Source organism: Capricornis sumatraensis, chromosome 8, assembly GCF_032405125.1.
Source record: "Capricornis sumatraensis isolate serow.1 chromosome 8, serow.2, whole genome shotgun sequence".
Lineage (NCBI taxonomy): Eukaryota > Metazoa > Chordata > Mammalia > Artiodactyla > Bovidae > Capricornis > Capricornis sumatraensis.
The window spans coordinates 95,457,395-95,479,092 of record NC_091076.1 but is presented as its reverse complement, the minus strand read 5'-3'; the positions used below and the strand labels follow the sequence as shown (position 1 = coordinate 95,479,092).

Here is a 21,698-nt window from a genome sequence, read left to right as displayed (position 1 = left end):
CATGGTTATTTTTTGGAAACTTTACATTCAGATCTTGACATTCAGTGTGAGTTATGTTTTGTTTTGCTCGTTTTGACCCAGTATTCAATACTCTCAAAAACATATTAAACCTTGATGGGGTGATTTGTTGTGTGCCTCCCTCCCAGATGGGAGCCACCTATTGCCTTGGTCACTGCACTTTCACTGCAGGAATTGGGGTTAGACTTAAAAAAAAAAAAAGAATAAGCAGGGCAGAGCTTTATGACCCAACACTGAACATATCCATCCTGTCTGACAGAAGTTCTGGGGTCTATGCACTTTGGAGAGTAAGTTCCTTCCCACCCCGTCCCAAGCTCTGCCCGCCCCACTGACCAGAGAACTTGGATTTTTGTTCCATGAACATCAGCTAATGCTCAGTGAGGCCTCCTCCCCGACAGACTCTAGTTGAGAAACTGGGCTCCCTTATCCCGCTTCCGCTCTGACCATGGGTATCCCCGTCCCAGGACACCCTTTGCATTTTTTCTGTGTCCACAGCCGGCCCTCCTTCAGTGTCGCGGAGCTGGGGCAGAGGGGCCCGCACCAACCGGCTGGAGGGTGGATGAGACACGACTTCTCAGACTCCAGGCGCCTCTCTCCTTTTGCCCCTTCCTGCGGGTACCTCCACCCCGCCCTGAGAGGCAAAAGCTCCCTGGTCCCTGCTTCGTATCCCCATCCTTGCCTCTCCAGTCCCCGGGTCCTTCAACCGCCCAGTCCCCCGACAAGCCCTACATCAGGTGAGCTCTCACCTGGGGAGGGTGGGCAGGGGGCCGGGAGGCGGGGCGGGGGCGGACCTGGAGAGGTGGCCCCACCCTCGGGGGGCGGGGCAAGTCTGCAGGGCCAATGAGGCGGGGGGCTCGCCGCTCGGGGACGGGTGCCGCCGGCGCGGCTCCCTCCCCGCCTCCCCGCTCCGCCCCGCTTGGGTTTAAAGCCCTGCGGGCGGCTGGTGGCTGCGCTGCGAGCGCTGCGCGGCGCGAGGAGATGCGACTGGGCTCCGCGCCGCCGGCATCATGCGCCCCCCGCCCGCGCTGGCCCTGGCCGCGCTCTGCCTGCTGGCGCTGCCCGCCGCCGCCGCCGCCGCCTACTTCGGGTCAGTGCCCGCCGCGCCCCGGCCCGCCTGCCTCCCCCTCCTCCCGCTTCAACAAGGCCAACTTTTCCCTTCCGCTGGCCCCGGCCCTGGCGGGATCTCGAACTCAGACCTTAGCACCCAACCCCATCTCGGGGTGGGAGTTAGTGCCCAGAACTCCTCTGGCTTCCCGGACTGGTCCCGGATCGCACCTTCCAGCGTCCGAACTCTGGTCCCCTTCACCTCCGCTTTTCTCACCCAGTCCTGTCCGAGACCTCATCCTGCCCACTAAGCCGGATCTCGGATCCCGGTCAAGCTCCGGGACTCTGCAGGCGTCTCGGACCTGGTGCCTGTGCGCCCCAGCGCGCCCTGTCCCTGCCCGTCCAAGGAGTCCCTCCCGCGCTCGGACGTCCTCTCCGATCCTCACTTGTGCCCTGTCCGTCCCCATCCTGGGCTCTGTCCAGCCACCAATCCTTGCCTGGGGCTCCCTTCACACCTTCTGCCTTAGCCCTGCGGAGCTGAGACCCGGAGGACTGGATGGATGGGTAGGGTGGGATGTCCGGGGGAGGGGATCGCGCTGATCCAAAAGGGATGGAGGAACCTTCAGACCGTGCGGAGAGTAGGAGGGAACCGTCTGTGGGGGAAATCCAACCAAATCTCAGACCTGGCGTCAGGTGAATTCTCAGGAGAATGACGAAGAGAGTAAGAGGGAGGTGGTGTATATGATTGGAAAAGGAAGCTCCGAGCTGAGGGTGACATCTGGGGAGAGAATGGGTGGGACCGGGCAGTGTTTGGAGAGCAAGTTACAGGGTAACTGACCCTCCTTCTCTGAACCTGGATTGCAGGGACTTGGTAGAGGAGTTGGGGTCGTGGGTGCGAAGGGACTTTCCTGACCTCCCCCCAAAGTCTGCTCTAAATATATACAGTCTGTTTCTTTAAATCATGGCACTTTTTGTGATCCTCATTCAAATAAAGGTGAGGCTTACAGTCTGACCCAAGCAAAGGCAAAAGCAAGCAAGCCAACAAAACCCAAAAAACATAAACCACCAAGCAAGTGACCTGCCAGAGACTGGTCTTATGGACCTGGCAGGGAGGGGCAAATAAGGGTCAGAGAAGGTCTGAGAGATCCCTCACAGGAATAGGGCTGTGGGCTAATTTCCAGGTCATGACCCCTGGTTAAAACATGCCTTGGCTGTGGGCAATGGCCTCTCTTGAAATATATAGGGGGTGGGGTGGAAGTAATGTCAGCCCAGACCCTAGGGCTCTGGGCTCAGCTTGCTGGGAAGACCACTTAGTCTCTGGCCTCAGTGTCCCCTTTTGTACAAAGAAGGGGCTGAACTTGGTGTGACTGAGCCCCTCTCTCTGCTCTCTGTCAAGGGCACTGCACATTCATTTTGTTTCCCAATGATTTCAGGCTTGGAAAGGCACTGTTGCTGCCTCAGCAGACAGGATAAAATGGTCAGGCACAGTCTCTGGGTTCAATCCCTGATCCATCTACTTGCTAACTGTGTGAGTTTGGCCAAATCACTTAACCTCTCTGTACCTCAGTTTCTTATCTGTAAAATGAGGATAATAGTGCTTATTTCATATGAGTATCATGTGAGTCGGGCTTCCCTGGGGGCTCAGTAGTAAAGAATCCATCTGATCCCCTGGAGAAGATAGTAGCAACCCACTCCAGTATTCTTGCTTGGGAAATTCCGTGGACAAAGGAACCTGGTGGGTCATAGTCCTTAAAGTTGCAAAGCAGTCAGACACAACTTAGCGACTAAACAACAGCAAATCATTAATACATGTGGAGCACTTAGAACAAGGTCTTTGTTGTTGTTTAGACCCTGACCCAGGGTCTCCTGCGTTGCAGGCCGATTCTTTTGCCACCAGGGAAGCCTGAACAGGCTATAGCATATAGTAAACACACAACTAATGCTACTAATTATTAAGGAGATGAGGTAGAGTGTCTTGATATTTCAGCCCTGACAGGGGTTTCTGAGCTGGAATGGAGTGGGGTATTGGACAAAAGGTGCCTGCAGCCTCTTGGATATCAGCTCATTTTCACAATCCTTTTGTTTGCTTGGGCTCAAGGGTTGAGGACGGGGCAAGGGCCAGGTGAGATGGGAGGAGAGGGGCTCCAGGAAGCTGAGACCACCCAAGCTGGTGTGGTTGGAAGGGAAAGGAGTTTGTGGCAGTGCCCAGGGTTAGAATTTGAGGGTTGTAAGCAATGGGGCAGTCTTGGAAATGAAAAGGGAAATCATAGATCGAGCATGAACTAGGGCTGAGATGGATCATATGAGTGTGAGTCCCTCTTCCAAGTTGTGATCTCCACTGGACATAGCTGGCAAAATGTACTCAAGCCACCATAACCCCAGTCTGGGGAGGAAGACACATTCTCAGAGATTAAGATAAAACTGGGGCTTCGTGCTGTTATGTGTTTGGTCTCAGAGAACAGACAGGAATGAGCCTAAATTCTCCCTGAGGAAGCCCTGTTGTGACTCAGTCAGGCCAGGTTTTCCATCCTACTATTTGAGTTTGCTCTCTGGAAGGAATCTATATCAGTCATTCACACTGTAGTAAGAATAAGAGATAATGTGCTTCTCCCTTCTCCAGATTATTTGCATTTGAAATCTCATTTCTGACCATAAGATCAAGTGTCTTGTCATCCTGATAAAATTCAAACATCAGGAGAACAGGTAAGGCCAATCTTCTTAGGATTTTTAAAATCATCAAATCATACTTAAGAGTTCGAAGTGACTCCCAAAGTTTCTCTGGTCTAACTCCCTGCTTCAAGCAGGTCATGTATTATTCCTATTTTTCAGATGAAGGGACCATCATCCCCAAGTCAGTGAGCCAGCAACTGCTTCTGGTGCTTTTGGATGAGTCTGGCACCTAATTCTGGTGTTGCTGATAGTATTACTATCATTAGTATTACAGTGATTTTCTTATTCAGCCCCTCCATCATCTGATCCTCAGACCCATTCTTGAGGTATACAGGATGGATGTAAATAGTTTTCAAAAGGAAACTGAGGGTGAGAAAGTTTCAATGACTCCCTCTGTGTCACACAGCAAGCTAGTGGGAGGGGCAGCATAGAAATCAGGTCCTGCTGCCAGTCGGGGCTCTTCATTTGACAGAGAGCATTAGCTACCAGAGCTAATATCGTGTGGTCATCCAGGAGAGCCACAGCTGTAAAGGGGCTGCAGAGGGTGAAGTGGGGAGAGGGTTGCCTCCCTCTCCTATTTGGTTAGCTCTGTTAGACACTCTTGGCTGTTGTGGGTTGGGTGGGGCCCCAACATTCTCCTCTGTCCTCAACAGTGAGATAGGATGCTATCAACTCTGCTCAGGTATCAGGTAGGCTCCCATAGATGGCACGATGACAGTGAGATGGGAGGTAGAAAGGTTTGTCCTAACTCCAGACCACTCCTCTGTGCTGTCCATGATCAAGTCACTTGCCTCCAAGGTCTTTAGCATCTGGAGGGCCTAAGGTTCCCTAACCAGACGGCTCTGGCTTGGACGTCTAGGATTGCTCAAGAGTTCATGTTTTGGCTCAGTTGGCTTGGGAATTCTGAAAATATTAACTTCTGTGGTGTTTTATAAATGCATACTCACTGCATTATGTGATGAGCTGAGAATATGATAAGCCTTGTCATCCAATTCAGTCTTTAAGTCATGAATTTTGTATCCAGAAATAGTTAATGTGGATGCAATTGTTAAAATTGTAGTTGACTCTGGTGGTGCTTTGTACACGTGTGGCCTCTGCACTGTTTGTGTTTCTTTCCTGTCTAAGGATGGTACAGATAGGTTTAGGAAAGCACAGTCTTAAGTAGTAGCTCATATGGTAAAGAATCCACCTACAATGCAGGAGACCTGGGTTTGATTCCTGGCTCAGGAAGATCCCTTGGAGAAGGAAATGGCAACCCACTCCAGTATCCTTGCCTGGAGAATCCCATGGACAGAGGAGCCTGGGGGGCTATATTCCATGGGGTGGAAAAGAGTCAGACATGATTGAGCAACTAACACTGATCGCTGATCTTTGCCTCTTGCCAGCTGTGTGACCTCAGGCACATGTCTTCACCTTTCTGAGCTTTGGGTGATGATTATACCCATCTTAAAGGCTGGTGTGAGGCTTGAGACAATGAATGAAAGGGCCTGACAGGGTGCCTGGCACATACTAAGCATTCAGTACGGGCTCACTCTTGGTGGCTGCTGGGATTCTCATTATCTTCTTGGGTTGTAGAGGTGTCATTGTGCAGAAGCAAGACACGACCTTAATTTTTTTCAAAACCAACATCACACACAATGAAATGCATGCATTCTAAGTGCATGATTTGGGTTTTAACAAACGTATGCCTCTGTGTAAGCACCACCTCAATTACTGTATGGAACTGTACCATCATCGCAAAGGACTCCTCGTGTTTGTTTGCAGTCAGCACTCCCCCACCAGCCTCAGGTCACCACTTCCCTGCTTTCTGTCACTTGAGACAGTTTTGCCCGTTGTAGAATTTCATATAAATGGAATCATAGAGTACATAGCCTTTTGAGTCTGAATTCTTTTGTGCAAAATAATGTTTTTGAAATTATCCACATGGTGGTATGTATCAGTAGCACTTTCCCTTTTTCCTTGCTGAGTAGTATTCTATTGTTTGGGTGTACCACAATTTGTTTATTCATTCACCAGTTGATGGACATTTGGATTGTTTCCAGTTTGGGGCTCTTCCAAATAAAGCTGCTGTGAACATTCGTGTACATCCCTTTTGGTGGTCAGATGTTTTTATTTCTCTTGGATATACATCTAGGACTAGATTTCTGGATCTTATGGTATATATATTTAACTTTATAAGAAATGGTGGAATAGCGTTCCAAAGTGGTTGTACCACTTTACACAGTAATGTATGAGAGTTCTAGTTGCTCCATATTCTTTTCTGTTGTCAGTCTTGGTTTTGGCCATTTTAGTAGGTACGTATTGGTGTCTCATTGTGATTTTAATTTGCATTTTTCCACTGATGAATACTGTGCTGAACATTTTCTATGTGCACATTCATCATTTGAATATCTTTTTCATTGAGTTATTTGTCTTCTTATTATTGAGTTGTAAGGGTTCTTTACATATTTTGGATTTAAGTCCTTTATCAGAATTTATTGGCAATATTTTATCCCTGTCTGTAGCTTGCCTCTTCATTTTTCTTATTGTTACCTTGCAAAGAACACAATTTTTAAAAAACTCTTTCTAGACAGAGGAATTTTATTTATTCATGTTTTGGCCACGCCATGCAGCATGTGGGATCTTCCCTGACTAGCGACTGAACCTGTGCCCCCTACATGGGGAGCACAGAGTTTCAACCACTGGACCACCAGGAAAATCCCGGAACAGAAGTTTTTAATTGTGATGAAGTACAGTTTTTGAACTTTTCTTTGTATGGTCTGTGCTTTTTGTTTCTCCCATTCAAGAAATTTCTGTCCATTAGAGGTTGCAAAGATTTTGTCCTGTTTTCTTCTAGAAACTTCACAGTTTAGCCCTTACACTTAGGTCTATGATTGTTGGGGGGTTAACTTATATGGATGGTGTGAGGTAAGAATTGAAGTTTACTGTTTTCAGTAAATATAGATAAATGTAGATATCAACTTGTTACAGCACCAGTTGTCAAAAAGGTGATCCTTTCTTTATTGTCATCTTTATTGCAAATCAATTGACCCAATATATGAGGGCTTATTTCTGGACTCTCTGTTCTATTTGGTAAGCTTATGGGCATGAACTTGAGCAAACTCCAGGAGATAGTGCAGGACCGGGAAGCCTGGCCTGCTGCAGTCCATGGGGTTGCAAAGAGTTGGACATGACTTTGCAACTGAACACCAACAACAAAGCTTATCTTTGGGCCAGTACCACAGTCTTGATTACTGCCACTGTGTGGTAAATCTTGAAACCAAGTACTATACATTCTGTCCTTTTTCCAAATTGTTTTGGCCATTCTAGATCCTTTATGTTTCCACATAACTTTTAGTATCAACTTATTGATGTCTGTAGGAAGGCCTGCTAGGATTTTGCTGGGGATTGCACCGAATCTGTAAGTCAATTTACCTTCTGACAATATTGAGTCTATTGGTTTAGAAACTGGCCATATCTCTCTTAGGGGAGCTTTTAAAATTTCTTTCAGTAATTTTCAGTGTATGGATCTTACAAACATTAAAAAAATTATTCCTAAGTGTTTTATGTATTTGGATATTTTTTTGAACAGTGCTAGGAATTGACTGGGTCCTGAGAAAAACAGGGTTAAAGAGAAGAACGGAAGAAATTTTACTGCTTTGGGGTGGTATATTGCAAGCCAAACATCACTGATAAGAATCATTGAATTTGGGAAAGGAATTTAGACTAGCTTGTCTCTAGCTCAACACTAACTCTTGAGAAGCTGGGCTCTAGAGTTGAGGTCAAACCAGCCTCCTCCATGGATGGTGGTGAAGTTTCTGAGGCTGACGGAGGGAAACAGAGGAAAGAGAAGCAAGGGTTGGGGAGGGACTCCTGGGCTGGAAGCTCCTAAGAAAAGAGGTCCTGGTGCCTTTAGGCTTGTGTGCTCAGGTAGAAGTTGGGCTCAGGAGGAGGTGGGCCAGGTGCCGTGAGCGTCACCCTCACTTTGCTATCAGCCTAAGCAGGATGGGACACAGCCTAAGGCCCTGCTTTAGTGTAAGGAGCACTGGACTAGGAATCACACAGATAGAGTGCAAATCCTCCCACCAACCACTTACTAACGGTGACCCAGGGCAAGTCAGTGGGCTGCTCTGACCTCAGTTTTTCCATCTATAAAATGGCTAATCCTTACCTCATAGGGTTGTTATGAGGGTTTTGTGTATATAAGTGCTGAAATGCTATCTACATATATGGAGTCCAAGAAATCTAGTGGTCTGTCTTAGAGAATCCCAAGTAGAGGAGCATCTTTTTGACATTTGTTGCTTCCTCTCTTCCTCTTTTATCCCAATCATTGTATAATTTGAATCCTTCCTATGCCCTTTATGTGCATAACCTCATTTAACCAAATGACATCCCAGGAGGCAGGTGATGGTGGAATTCTCTCCCTTTAGAGGTGAATAGGGGGGAAAAGCTCAGACAGGCCAAGTGCCTTGCCCAAAGTCACAGAGCTACTGACTGGCTGCACCTAGACTTGAATTCTAGTCTGTTAGAATCCGGAGCCAACTTCTTCATCCCTCTCTCCTGCTGATGCCCAGCTGAGACCTGGGCAGCTCTGACCTGAGTCCTCCACCCTGTAACCTCTTTCACTTGACATATGTCATAGGTATCTCTGGCACTACATGTCTTCAACTCTAGGTATGTTACCTAATTTTTTATGTGCTCATGTTTCGGATTCATGCATAGCATCCTTTAAGCAGAAGTCTTGGGACTCCATTGTTGGTCAGCTCCCCCCACAATCCCTAGCATTGCCTCCTGGTCCACAGTGAGCGTCGGGGTGGGTAGTCCCCTTTCCTTTCTGCTGACCCTTCCTTGCCCCGTGAACCTCCCTCTCTGCCCTGTCTGTTGGCTATTTCTGCATGGCCCTCTCAGCATAAGCTGCCTGGCCATAACCTGGCCTCTGTCTGGACAGGAACAGGAAGCAAAGTGGCGAGCCCCCGTCAGACTCTGGAAGTCAGCCACACCTGACCTTCCGTGGGAATCCTGGGAGCAGCAGAGATGAGCTGGGGTCGGGGCCAGACACTTCAAGCCCAGACTCTCTCACTGGGAGACTTTCAAAGAGCCAAGAGAAAATCAAACCACCATATTCAGTCAGTCCTGGAAATTCCAGAGTCTAATTTAAGGGTAAGAGCAGAGAAGCTCCACTTTCCCTATAGTGACCATCCCTTTGAGGCCAGATGTGTATTATATTATTTTTATATTAAAGATAATACATATACCATGTATCACATAACATCCTTAGCAATGTGGAGGGCAGCAGCCAGTAATCAGACATGATTATTTTTGCAGAAAAACATCTATGCGTTGAGATAAAGACCATGAGTATTCTCACGTCGGTTTAGGTCAAGTCTTGCTGCCACATGAGTTCACCAGAACCATACCAAAAAAACTGTAGTTGTCCGAGCATCCTGGAGTCTTGAATCATGGAAGAAATTTTGTGAACCTGCAGTAAACTTCCAGAACATCATCATGAGAGGAGGTGCAGGTTGAGTTTTAAAAAAATACCTGGGCCAAGTTGTCACTGCGTATCAAGGGAGGCTCTGGCTGACCAAGCATAGCTTGTCCCCCGAAACAGGTTCAGAGGGGCTGAGCTAGTCGGAGGAGTCAGGGTCTGACTGACTGAAACCAGACTGCCTGGAGATCTGGTACTGGCGAGAGCGCACCCCAGTTGCCCGTCTGGGGGCTGGGGAGGGTGTGGCCACAGGGCAGCTCCTTCAAAGCCACTCCCTTCCGGAGCCACGCCCTCCGGAGCCACGCCCTTCTGGAGCAAGGCTTGAGTTTGGGAAGATTTCATGGTGGGATTGGGGGTCACTGGGTGACCCCTGCAGCCTGGGACTGAGACAGCAGGGAGGCCAGTGACTTGGGCCTGGAGGGCTGGGAAGAAGCTGAGGAAGAGCCTGGACATACACCCTCTGCTTGGTCCTCTGAGGGATGTATGCAGTCAGCAGGTGTTGGGCTGGGGCTGGGGGACCTCTGGGGATGAGAAACCAGGACCTCTCCTAAGGGGGTTACAGGCTACTTGGAGAGACACTCTCTACAGCCCTGAGGAGGAAGGGAAAAAAAGTGTGAACCATGCAGAACTAATGGTGCTATAATCCCAAAAAACTGAGAGACGTCAGAGAAGTTGGATGGTTAGAGTGGGATGGGGCTGGCAAGTAAGGAGGACTTCTGGAAGAGGCAGACAAACATCTTAGCCTGTTAAAGCTGGATGGGGCCTCAGGATCGCCTTTCCCATTCCCTGCGTTTTTGAGTCAAGTTTTGAAAAAGGCTGTGGTTATGAGTCCCGGGGATCCATGAGGGCTTTGTGGACTGCGGAAGGCAACCTAGGTAGCGGTTATATCATGAAGAAAGGCATGGAGGTTGGATTACTTTAGCCAAGACAGGAGGACAAGCAAGAGCCTGGCCTGAGATGAGGGGCCCTTTGCTACAGCCCTCGTTGGCTCTGCATCCAGGACAGTCCAGCGCGGGAGCTTACTCTGGTCCTGCTCTGGAAGACCCTGCTGTCTTCCCAAGGAAGCTTTTTACAACTCCATCCATCCCCCGGGGCTGTCCTGACCACTCTGGCCCTCACCAGGTCTATTCAGGGAAGGGTTTGTTGATGAGGTGGAAGTGCCTGCCATCTTTAGAGGGCAGGGGTGTGGAGGGGCGTGGGCCATTCCTGGGTCCCGCCTGCAGACGAATGGAAGCTGCGTGGAACCTGCAGCCTGGAACATCTCCTGGAGCATCTGCGAACAATGGAATTGTCCTCATCACAGGCGGTTGTACATGGGGCATTCACCAGGGGCCAAGCTCTCAGGGCCCGCAGCCCTGCCTGAGCCTGCCTGTCCTCATTGAGGAGGGTGACCACCCAAGAGCCTCCCAAGCTGGTTAGTTGGTCAGCTTACCATGGTTAAAAAAAACTTGGCAGAAGTCACCCAGCCCATGAGCCAGGTCCCATGGTTGGGGCAGAGCTGGTGGGGGTGTTGCTTGCCCCATTGTGATACAGCCTCAGTGACTACTTGCTTTTCTCTGCAGTTGCCACACTGTGTCTTCCAAACTGTTAATACTCCTCCACTGGCTCAGGGCTGGGCCTGTGAACCCAAGAAGCTGGGGAAGTTTATCTTAAGCCTTCCAGCCCCCCTTTTCCCTTCCCTTTCCCTTCCTCACCCCAGGCTTCCTCTTTCTCTCTTCATGATCCCAGACTCTCTCCTTTCAGCTTCTCTTATCTAGCAAAGTGTTCTCAGGCACTAGCCTTATTATATCAGACTGTCACACTTTAGTATGAATTGGCAGTCCACTTTAAGTTTTATTTTTGACTCTTGGCTGAAGAGAAACTCAGTTTTAGACCAGGGTCCTTCTCTCCCTTTAACTGCCCAGGGGGCCTGAGGAGGAGACCTGACCAAGCTTCCATTCCTTCTGTCCTACCCATCTCATGTTCCTATCACCCTGGACATTTACTATGATGATGGCTGATTCTGTTTCCCTGAAATATTACATTAAAATGGAAAGCAGAAACTCTCAGTCTTGATAGAAGCAGTCAGGAGACCTGGGGTGCAGACCCAGGCTTGCCATTAACTCAGGGTCATCTGAGACAAAAAAAAACCCTTAGATGAACCTCCAGGGCACCAGAGAAGTCAAAATAGAGACCTATCGACTTGGTAAACCTCTGGCCCTTCCTGCCTGCCCTCAGGAGGTTCTGGGGTAGCTTCCAGGAGGCATTAGGGCAAAACTTCTGGACTAGGTGATCCTGAAGGGTTTCCCGAGTCCTGGAACGTACTGATTCAAATAATGTACGTTTGGACACGGCCAGGGAACGAGGGGAGATGTTTATCACCCCAGACTTGTGTGGGGCTGGGAGGCCACCCCTCCATAGCCACCATGCCACCTGATTTGTAGTGTACGTGCCGAAGACCAAGACCCCCTCCTCATCTCCAGCCTGAGCCTGAGTGCAGTGGGAGGGAGACAGGAGGAGGAAGCGGAAAGCATTTCCTCCACAGATGTTGCACCAGCCACACTCTAAATATCCGAGATTGTTGAGATGCAAAGCAAGCTGGTTGGGCGGGCTGCTTGCTGCCCACTTAGCTCCTGAGCACATAGTCCATGATGCCATCCTCCACAGGCATCCCCTGGAAAACAGGAAGTGGAGCGGTTCTTGGAGAGACAAAACCCACAGCTGGGCCAGGCTCTTTTCTCTCTGAGCCAGGGGTGGGCTGGGGGATGAGGCTCTGGTGTGGGCTCCAGGGTGGGGCGGGGGGAGGTGTACTGATTCAGTCCTCGAGGTTCTGAGGCAGAGAGCTGGGGAGGAAAGGAAGGCTGCGACCCAGACAGGGATGTAGTGAGCAGTCTGGTGGCTTTTGGTTTTCTTTGGCCTGAAGCTGATGCTCAATATTGAAATTTAAATAAATGAGTGAGTGAAAGGGGTGGGGAGCAGGACTTGGAATAAAGGTGGGAAACGGTACCTGCCAAATTTGCCATTAAGGCTGCTCACTAAGGACATCTTCTTGGAGGAGGTATGAGGTGACAGTGAGTCTTGTCAAGGAGAGAGGAATGTGAAGGATGGAGGGAGGGAGGTGCTTCTCAGGAGCATAAACCTCGGGGGCCCCTCAGATGACAGAGGGGAGAGGAGCCAGGGATGTTGAGGGTTCCCCTCCCCACTGTTCTGAAAAAGGACTGCCTGGAGCCATGTGCCCTCTTCCTGGCCCAGACACTGCCCTCACTAACTCTCCCCTTCAGGGAAGAGGTGGGGAGTGGAGGGCGTGGGTTGGGGTGGGGAGTGTGTGTGTTTAGGGGGGCTTAGTGAGGGCAGGAGACGTGGGCTGAGATATTTGAGATGAAAGCACAAAAGGCCCACTTACCATGCAAATGGCCCTGCAGCGGAAACCTGTTATCAGGAGATCTAATAGGGTTTTTCAGGGCCAAGTCCAATGCTCCAGGCAGGGCAAGGCTTTCCTGGTTCCCAGGTAACTGCCTGCAGTTGGCACGGCCCCGGGTGCCAGGCACACCTCCTGGTCCCTCCAGCTAAGGGTCCAGACAGGTTGCCCTTACCCAGCACCCTGGGAACCGCCAGTCTTGTCCTGTGGCACCTACCTGCTCACCCACCCACATCCTAGGGGTGGCCTCCTCTGGAACCATCGGACCCTCTCAAGCAGAAACATGGATGGGGGTGGGGGTTGGAAGAACAGAGCCAGGCACCTCCAGTGATGGGAAATGCTCTCCCCCTGCTCAGCCTTCTCCAGCGAGCTCCTGAGAGCTTCCTCCTGCCCCCTCGCCACCGCAGGCCTCCCACTGCAGGCAGGAGGAGCCTGGCTGAGGTCAGGTTTTTACCCTGATGGTGTTAGGAGATCTGATCCGGTTCCTGAGCAGCTACTGATGGTTCCCCCAGGAGCTGGGCTGGTTCAGAGCCTTCTCCTTCCCCTGCCCCCTTGGGGTCTGGGGTCCCTCACAACCTTGAGGTTGTGATGGCATGTCCCAGCACCCAGCACAGCACCTGGCACATAGCAGATGCTTAAGAATAACACTTACGGGACTTCCCTGATGGTTAATGGCTGAGACTCAGAGCTCCCAATGCAGGGGGGCCAGGTTTAATCTCTGGTCAGGGAACTAGATCTTGCATGCCACAACAAAGGCTGAAGATCCTGTGTGCTACAACTAAGACCCAGGACAGCCAAATACCTTTTTTTTTTTTTTTAAAGAAAAATGACAGTTCTTGTAAGCTTACACTTCTTGTAAGCTCCAATGACCTGGAGCTTACTGTGTGCCAGGCACTGTTCTAAGAGCTTTACAGATGTTAATTAATTTAATCTTCACAATATGCTTAGCTGCTCAGTCCTGTCTGACACTTTGTGACCCCATGGATGTAGCCTGCCAGGCTCCTCTGTCCATGGGATTCCCCAGGCAAGAGTACTGGAGTGGGTAACCATGCCCTCCTCCAGGGGATCTTCCTGACACAGGTATGGAACCTGGATCTCCTGCATTGCAGGTGGATTCTTTACTGTCTGAGCCACCAGGGAACCCCAGTCTTCACAACAACCATGTGAAAGGTCCTGTGATGTCTGCCTGTCACAGGCGAGGCACAGAGAGGTGAAGCGCCTTGCCCAAGGTGGCACAGCTAGTAAGAGGTAGAGGTGGGATTTGAGCCGAGGCAGTCTGGCTCTGGTCTGGCTCTCCCGCTAGACAAGGTGTATTTGTTGTATAGAATGAGCCTGGGGCTGTGAGGACATCCCTGGGGTCACCAGTGAGTGAGGGCAGACCTGGAACCAGACTCTCCAGGGCTAAACAGCCTTGAGGGTCCTTGGGTCCCCACACTCTAGGAGATTGTGGGTGATCATCCCAGGAAGAACTTCTAGTTCTGCTCATGGGTTTGGTGGTCCCTGGGGTCCTGTTGATGCTAGACCAATGCTTCCCCCAAAGCCTGGGAGAACCTGCTTTTGCTTCCTTCGAGGTCATCCCAGATGGAGCAGCTTTAAAAAACAAAATATAATTATGTATTTATTTACTTGGCTATGTCGGGTCTTAGCTGCTGTGTGTGGGCTCCAGAGTGTGGCTCAGTAGTTGTGGCATCTGGGCTTAGTTGCTCCGCAGCATGTGGGATCCTAGCTCCCTGACCAGGGATTGAACCCACATCCTCTGCTTTGGAAGGTGGACTCTTAACCACTGGACCCCCAGGGAAATGCCCTAGATGGAGCAGCTTTAGCCAAAACTATGGATGGGGTGAGCCTTGGACAAGGCGAAAGGAGGCAGGGGTGAGAAAGGCTGGGTGATTGCAAGGGGCGCTTGGGAAGGTGGGATGTGAGATGAAGTCCTGAGGGGCACCCTCGACTTTTTCCCACTTTGAAGGGAAACAGGTAGCCTGGGAAGTGACTGGAGAGTTTCTGGGGTCAAAGCCAATGGCATCTCATTGTGTGTGAGTGGGGACTTCTGGTCTTATCATCCTGAGCACCAAGGGCCATTGGCTGAGGGTGCAGAGGGCAGAGGGGTGCAGGCTGGGGACAAAGAGGAGAGGAGAATGGAGCTGGTCACATGGGGTCGCTGCTTTCCTAATGGGCCGTGAGAGGCTGCAGTCAGCCTGAAAGAGCCCAATAGGAATCAGGAATGGGGGAGACAGACCAGCTGGGCCAAAGCAGGTACAACCGACGAAGGCGAGGTTGTCCTGTGTGGCTCAGGGGCACTTGAGTCAGGCAGAGAGCTGAAGGCACTCTTGTCCCTCAGTCTGGAAGGGCAGTTGGCAAGTTCACAGATTATCCATCCTCTGTGCTTCAGTTCTGAACACTGGTCACTTGCTTGGTTGATAGCATCTGACCTGACCAGGGGGCAGGGTCTTCATTACAACCACAGGTTTTGTCTTAATGCTTACTTGATCTCTGATTTTTCATCTGAACCTCAAGGAGCTCAACTAACACGTGGGGGATGGAGATTTTTGCAGAAGGGCCTGGTGGATGGGGTTCTCAGGCCTGGGGTGTGAGAAAGGATGGTTTCTTAAAGGAGAACTGATCATGCCCATGGACCCTGGAACAGACTGGAACCTCCAACACCTATAATTCTCCTGAGGTCCAAGAAGAAACCATCTCTAGCAGATACCTTGGCATCCATAGGGCGTGTGTTACAGCGTTTACTAGCACAGTTTAAGGAAACCAGTTGAAGTATTTTCCAAGTTTAATGTCACAGTACTCTTTCTTCAAAGGAAAAATGATCCCAGACTGCAACATAGAAAACAAATATTGGGTTGGCCAAAAAGATCGTTTGGGTTTTTCCATAACATCTTACAATAAAACTTGAACAAATTTTTTGGCCAACCCAGTAAAAGGGAAACTGGGTGGTATGTCTCTCAACTGTCTTCCTAGGCCCTTCAGGGGGTCCCTGAGGCTGTGAGGGGGTACTTTTTGAGAGCAACCCTGGGCAGACCAGAGCCCAGTGTGGCCTGAGGCTCCTGTGCGGTTGACTGCCTTTCCTGACCATTAATCGCTACTAAGTGTCATTACTGCTAATAAAATTAACCGACTTTATACTGGACTCCTGGGGCCATCAATCACAGGGCCAATTACACGAAATTTAAAAACACAAGGAACTGTTGATGGGGGAATAGGTGTTTGCTGAGCCGAGCTCACAAGGACAGCCCAGGGAGTGTGGTACTCCATAGCTGTCAGGAGGTGATGATCAGGGACAACACCCTCAATTAGACAAATTGACTCCCAGCCTTGATGTTGTTCTATAGACAGCAGTGTCTCAAGCAAGAACAGTGATGACCACAGGGAGACTATGGGGCCAGGGACTGAAAAGCTCCCGAAATTCTCCCTCCCATTTTTACTTCTGCTTTTCTCTCTATGTTTAAGTCACTTTTTCTCTCTCTTTGGATCAGCTTTCTCTGTATCTCCTGAATTACAAGCCCAGTTACCCAAAGAAAGAGAGAAAGCAACTGAGTGCTCTAAGTCAAATTCCAAATTCCCAGAGAAATAATGGATTGGCCCAGCTTGGGTCATGTGATCCTCAGTGGTCCAATCAACAGGCCAGAGCAGCAAGGTCACATGGTATAAAATGGCTGACAGGTAACCATGGTGGTAGAAAGACCAGGTAGGCAGCCAACCCAACAGGTGTCTGCAAGAGTAATTTAAGGGACTTAGTAATAAGCACTCAAAATATGGTAGATATGGGAATTCCCTGGTGGTCCAGGGATAACGACTCAGCATTTTCACTATCGGGACCAGCTTCAATCCCTGACTGGAAACTAAAATCCCACAAGCCATGCAGCACAGCCAAAAAAACCCAAAACCATGGTAGATAATATTGTAGAATATAGTAGAATATAAGTTATATAATATAGGTCTAATGATATAAAAATAATATGCAAATGTCATTTGAGACAAATCTTGAAGGATGTGCAGCCCTGTTGGCCCAAAATTCCCAGCATTCCCTGCTTGTCCTCTTACCTGTCAATCACTACTACAAGGGAGGTCCCAATTTCTGAAACACAAGAACTGCCTGAGCAGAAATTGTCCTTCACACCCGCCGCTGGTGTGGGGAGGAAGACATTTGAGGGGCTAGATGGCTGCTGTGCCCTTTGCTCCTGCAGCCCCCAAGCTGCCCTCCACACTGGAGGCTGGTCAGGGTGGGGCCTCCTGGGCTGGAGTTGACATCAGGTTCTGCTCTGGACCTGCCAAGGGTCGAGCTCTAAGGAGGGTTTCCTGCCAGACTGCAGGGAGGGGTTTGGGTGTAGACCTGGTGGACTGGAAATTTACCCATTTGCCCCCAGATTAATGATTAACGGGTCCCTGCCCTCACCCTGTCTGGGAGGGGAGCCCAGGGCCAGGCTGGGCCAGGGGGAGCCTGATAGCATCTGTCTCTACTCAGGAGTTTCGGAGATATGCTCCACACTGGGTTGGCTGCACCTGATGCATTTGGAATCTATGGGTACTCTCTGGGGGCACTTGGGGCCTGGCCAGGACCCACACCCTCCCTGGGGCAGACAGGCAGGGTGTGGCATCCAGCCAGATGTCCTGGCTGGGGCAGGTGGCTCCAAACAGGAGAGCCATGCCCTTGGCTCTGTGGGATGCGGGCTTCTCTGAGCACTCAGGGCTGGCCACAGGGCCTGCCTTGGCTGGTGGTGCTTGAGCACGAATGCCAAGTGTCACATCCAAGCAGGAGCTTAAGAGCCAGCACCTGCTTCCACCTTTGATCTTTCCCCATGGTTATAAGGCCAGCATATGCCAGAAAGGGGCTGCATCCTGGTTGCCAGATTGATGTATATGTCCCACCCACACCGAGGGCCACCAGGGTCCAGGAAACAGCAGATAACTTGAACTGGGAGAAACATCTCACGGATCGCTTCTGGGGGGAGGGAAGGTGAGCTCTATTTGTAGTCCTCACCTTGCTGCTGATCTGCTGTGAAAAGAGGGCTAGTCAGCACCTCTTTGTAAAACCTAAAACCTTTGTTTCCTTATCTGGACAATGGGAAGATTCTGGCCAGGTTAGAGAGTAAAGCATCTTGCAAGAGGAAAGAGTTGAGAAACTCCAGCCAGGGGGAAAGTAAAACAGCAAGTCCAAGACTCTGTGGTTAGTAACTTTTCATACAATCCTCCCAGCAGTACAGGAGGTAGAGAGGATCACGCTTTCCAATTCCCAGAGGAGAAAAATCAGTCCTTCTGGAAGACACAGCTAGGAAGTGACAGTCAAGCCACTGGAATGTGGCAGCCTGACTCAAGCATCCCTGGACTTCAAATACAGCAGAAGAAGTCAGGGGCTGATAGCCGGATGGAAATGCAGCTTCTTCATCTGCATCCACCTGTCCATCCATCCACCCACCCTTCCTTCATCTCTCCATCCTTCCAATCTTCCATCCATTCGGGTATTCCCCAAGTATCTCTTGGTAGCAGACATGGAGTGGCCAGATGGTTAAAAATCTATGGGGATTTTAGAGACAAGTTAGGTTGGCCTGGTGTTACTTGGGCAGCTACCTAATGTAAGGGTAGAGGGATGCCAGGGCCATTGGCTGGACACCTTCTCAGTGGCTACACCCTTCTGCCACTCCCTCTTAGCAACATGGCTCTCCCTTTCTGGAAGCAGCTAATAACTACCTGCGGCATTTCCCAAACTGCCCTGATTCTCAATGCTGCCCAGGGAATGTGGTAAATGTACAGATTCCCAGGCCCTAATCCAGACCAAGAGAAGCAGAACTGTTAAGTATAGATCCTAGGCATCTGTATTTTTTTTTGGAGTTTAAAAGAAAAAAATTTTTTTAATTAAAAAGGTTTTTTTTTTTTTAGGCCACACTATGTGGCATGTGGGATCATAGTTTCCTAACCAGGGATTGAACCCATACCCGCTGTGTTGGAAGCATGGGGTCTTAGCCACTGAATCACCAGAAAAGTCCTGGGCATCTCTATTTTAAGTAAGCACGCCATATGATTTTTCTGATTCAGCAAGTTTGGGAAACAAGGTGGATAAGAAGAGCAGAGACTTTGGCTTCCAGAAAACTTGAGTTTGAAATCTTTCACTCACCCTTGTTTTAAGCACCTTGGTTTCCTCCTCTGTAAAGTGGGGTCAGCCTCCCTCCCAGAAGGCCAAATAATCCAGCCCCCAAGAAGGCCCCCTTCCCCTCACCTGTCCCCCATCCTTAGGGACTGTCATCTTTCACCTTCAATCACAACCCCCAAGGGTCACTGGTCTCCCTTCTCTTGCTCCCTTTAGACTGACCGGGCGGGAGGTCCTGACGCCCTTCCCCGGGCTGGGCACCGCTGCCCCAGCACAGGGTGGGGCCCACCTGAAGCAGTGCGACCTCCTAAAGTTGTCCCGCCGGCAGAAGCAGCTCTGTCGGCGGGAGCCAGGCTTGGCTGAGACCCTGCAGGACGCCGCGCACCTCAGCCTGCTCGAGTGCCAGTTTCAGTTCCGGCATGAGCGCTGGAACTGCAGCCTGGAGGGGAGGACGGGGCTGCTCAAGAGAGGTAGGGAGGAGGGTGGGGAGGAGGGTGAGAAGAAGGAGCCAGGGGAGGAGAATTGGGAGGAGCAGGCTTGGAGCAGGAGGGTGGGGGGGGAGAACCTAGAGGAGGAGGGCTGCCTTTCCCACTCCCCAGGCCCCTGTCCCCAGTCCACGATGCTTTTATGAACCCAGCTCAGAAACAGGTTGGTCCAACTTGCTCACACATCACCTTGGAGTCAAGATCAGTGGTTTAGCCCAGCTTTGGTGCTCACCAGGTGCCTAAGTCACTTTTCTCTGCATCTGTGTTTTCATCTGTTCAGTAGAAGAAGCAGCCCCCATCCTACCGCCCTGAGAACCTGGGCACACATCCCGCAGGGAACAGGAAGCTCCATTTAGACAGCAACTGGCACCCTGAGTTTAAGGGGTGGGCGACAGGTCAAGTGCCCTGAACTGTGTCCTCGGGGTCACACGCCCCTCGTGTTCACCACAGCAGCCCCTCCCTCCAGCCCATCTATCCTCAGAGGGCAGCTCACAGCCCCTGAGCCCACTCTCCTCCTCCCTCCCAATCCCACCCCTTGGCCCGGCCCAGGTTTCAAGGAGACGGCCTTCCTGTATGCGGTGTCCGCGGCCGCCCTCACGCACACTCTGGCCCGGGCCTGCAGCGCTGGCCGCATGGAGCGGTGCACCTGTGATGACTCCCCGGGCCTCGAGAGCCGGCAAGCCTGGCAGTGGGGCGTGTGTGGTGACAACCTCAAGTATAGCACCAAGTTCCTGAACAACTTCCTGGGGCCCAAGAGAGGAAGCAAAGATCTGCGGGCACGGACAGACGCCCACAACACCCATGTGGGCATCAAGGTGAGTGCGTCGCTGGGTGCAGAGCAGGGGAGCCGGGTCTCTAGGAGGCCAGTACCCCCCCTACTACCTCCCCCCTCCCCGCCACAGGACACACACAGAGGCGGTCCAGGATGAGCCTCATCCTTTCAGCCAGTGTTCCTCGGGCATCTACTCTGGATGGTTGTCAAGCACCAGGCAGTGGGGAAGAGTCCTGGGCATCATAGGCTGATGGGCAGCAGGTGGGAGCCTGGCTTGGTGAGGCAGGAACGTGTTTGGAGAAGGGTCTCCATTCCAAGCACTGCCCTTCCTGGAGGCCCTAGGAGCCAATGCTGTTTGAAAACTGATCTGGTACAACCCCTGGCCCTCCTCCCTTTTACAGATGGGAAGACAGAGAAGGCCCAGAGAGGGGAAGGGCCTTAGCTGAGGTCACACAGCAGTGGAAAGACTGGAGGGTAAAAAGTATCCAGGTCTGTTGGGACCGGGAAGCTGGGAGAAGCTCGGGCTCTATTTCTTTAAGAGACTGAGTTCTGTGTCCTGTGTTCTCATCACTGAGTTGGTATAAACCAGGGCTGCTGTGTTCAGTTGTGCAAGCTGTCTGCTCCACAGGAACTTTGGGCCAGGGGAAGTGCTGGGGGTGAGATCCAGCCCCCGCTGCTCTCACCAAAGTGTGAGGACTGTCTCTGCCCAGGAGAAGGGGCGCCTAGAGCTAGTTTGCACTAATGTGCCACGTGGGCCAGCTTGAGTTTTAGCTGCCCGCCCCATGTGGACCTCCCCTGTCTCTCTCCCATCCTCCTGTGGCTCCCCAGCCACAGCTGGTGCTCCGGGGGCTGCGGCCTGGAGGCCCCTGACCACGCCTCCCTCCTGCCTCTCCTCGCAGGCCGTGAAGAGTGGCCTCCGGACCACGTGTAAGTGCCATGGCGTGTCTGGCTCCTGCGCCGTGCGCACTTGCTGGAAGCAGCTGTCCCCGTTCCGCGAGACAGGCCAGGTGCTGAAGCTGCGCTACGACTCAGCCGTCAAGGTGTCCAGTGCCACCAATGAGGCCTTGGGCCGCCTGGAGCTGTGGGCACCGGCCAGACCAGGCAGCCCCACCCAGGGCCCGGCGCCGCGGCCCGGGGACCTGGTCTACATGGAGGACTCCCCCAGTTTCTGCCGGCCCAGCAAGTACTCGCCTGGCACAGGGGGCAGGGTGTGCTCCCGCGAGGCCAGCTGCAGCAGCCTGTGCTGCGGGCGGGGCTACGACACCCAGAGCCGCCTGGCGGCCTTCTCCTGCCACTGCCAGGTGCAGTGGTGCTGCTACGTGGAGTGCCAGCAGTGTGTGCGGGAGGAGCTTGTCTACACCTGTAAGCACTAGGCCCGCTGCCCAGTGTGCCAGCCAGGCGCTGCCAGGACCTCCCATGGCACCGGGCCACCTCCAGGCCGCCCAGCTGTCCAGCCGCTCCCCCTCCCACCGCGCTCCCGCCGACCCAGGCAGAAGCACGTGCCATGCGCATGATCACCCACGTGCGTGCCAGCGCTCATGCGCCTCTCCCCATTGGCTCCCATCAGTCTTCCCCTCTCTCAGCTCTCAGCAAGGAGAGCCCCAGCCCTGAACCTGCGGGCCCCCAGCCTGGTTGAGGACTTGGAGCAGGAAGGCAGAGCGGAAAGGATGTAGAGGGAACTAAGGAAGACCCAGAGGAGGGCAGGACTGAGGTTTCAGAGAGGAGAGAGAGCACATCTCGCCATCACGAAT

The 21,698-nt window shown here is 51.7% G+C and overlaps 1 protein-coding gene across 1 annotated transcript in view; it reads left to right on the top strand.

Annotated features, from left to right (window-relative positions):
- Window positions 1–21,320, top strand: part of WNT9B (Wnt family member 9B) — a 44,879-nt gene extending 23,559 nt beyond the window's left edge. The window contains exons 3-8 of the mRNA XM_068977489.1: window positions 706–752; window positions 947–1,105; window positions 1,344–1,433; window positions 18,907–19,160; window positions 19,725–19,990; window positions 20,847–21,320. Coding sequence (XP_068833590.1) covers window positions 706–752; window positions 947–1,105; window positions 1,344–1,433; window positions 18,907–19,160; window positions 19,725–19,990; window positions 20,847–21,320 — 1,290 coding nt within the window. The remainder of the gene's footprint in view (window positions 1–705; window positions 753–946; window positions 1,106–1,343; window positions 1,434–18,906; window positions 19,161–19,724; window positions 19,991–20,846) is intronic.
- The last annotated feature ends 378 nt before the right edge of the window (window positions 21,321–21,698 follow it).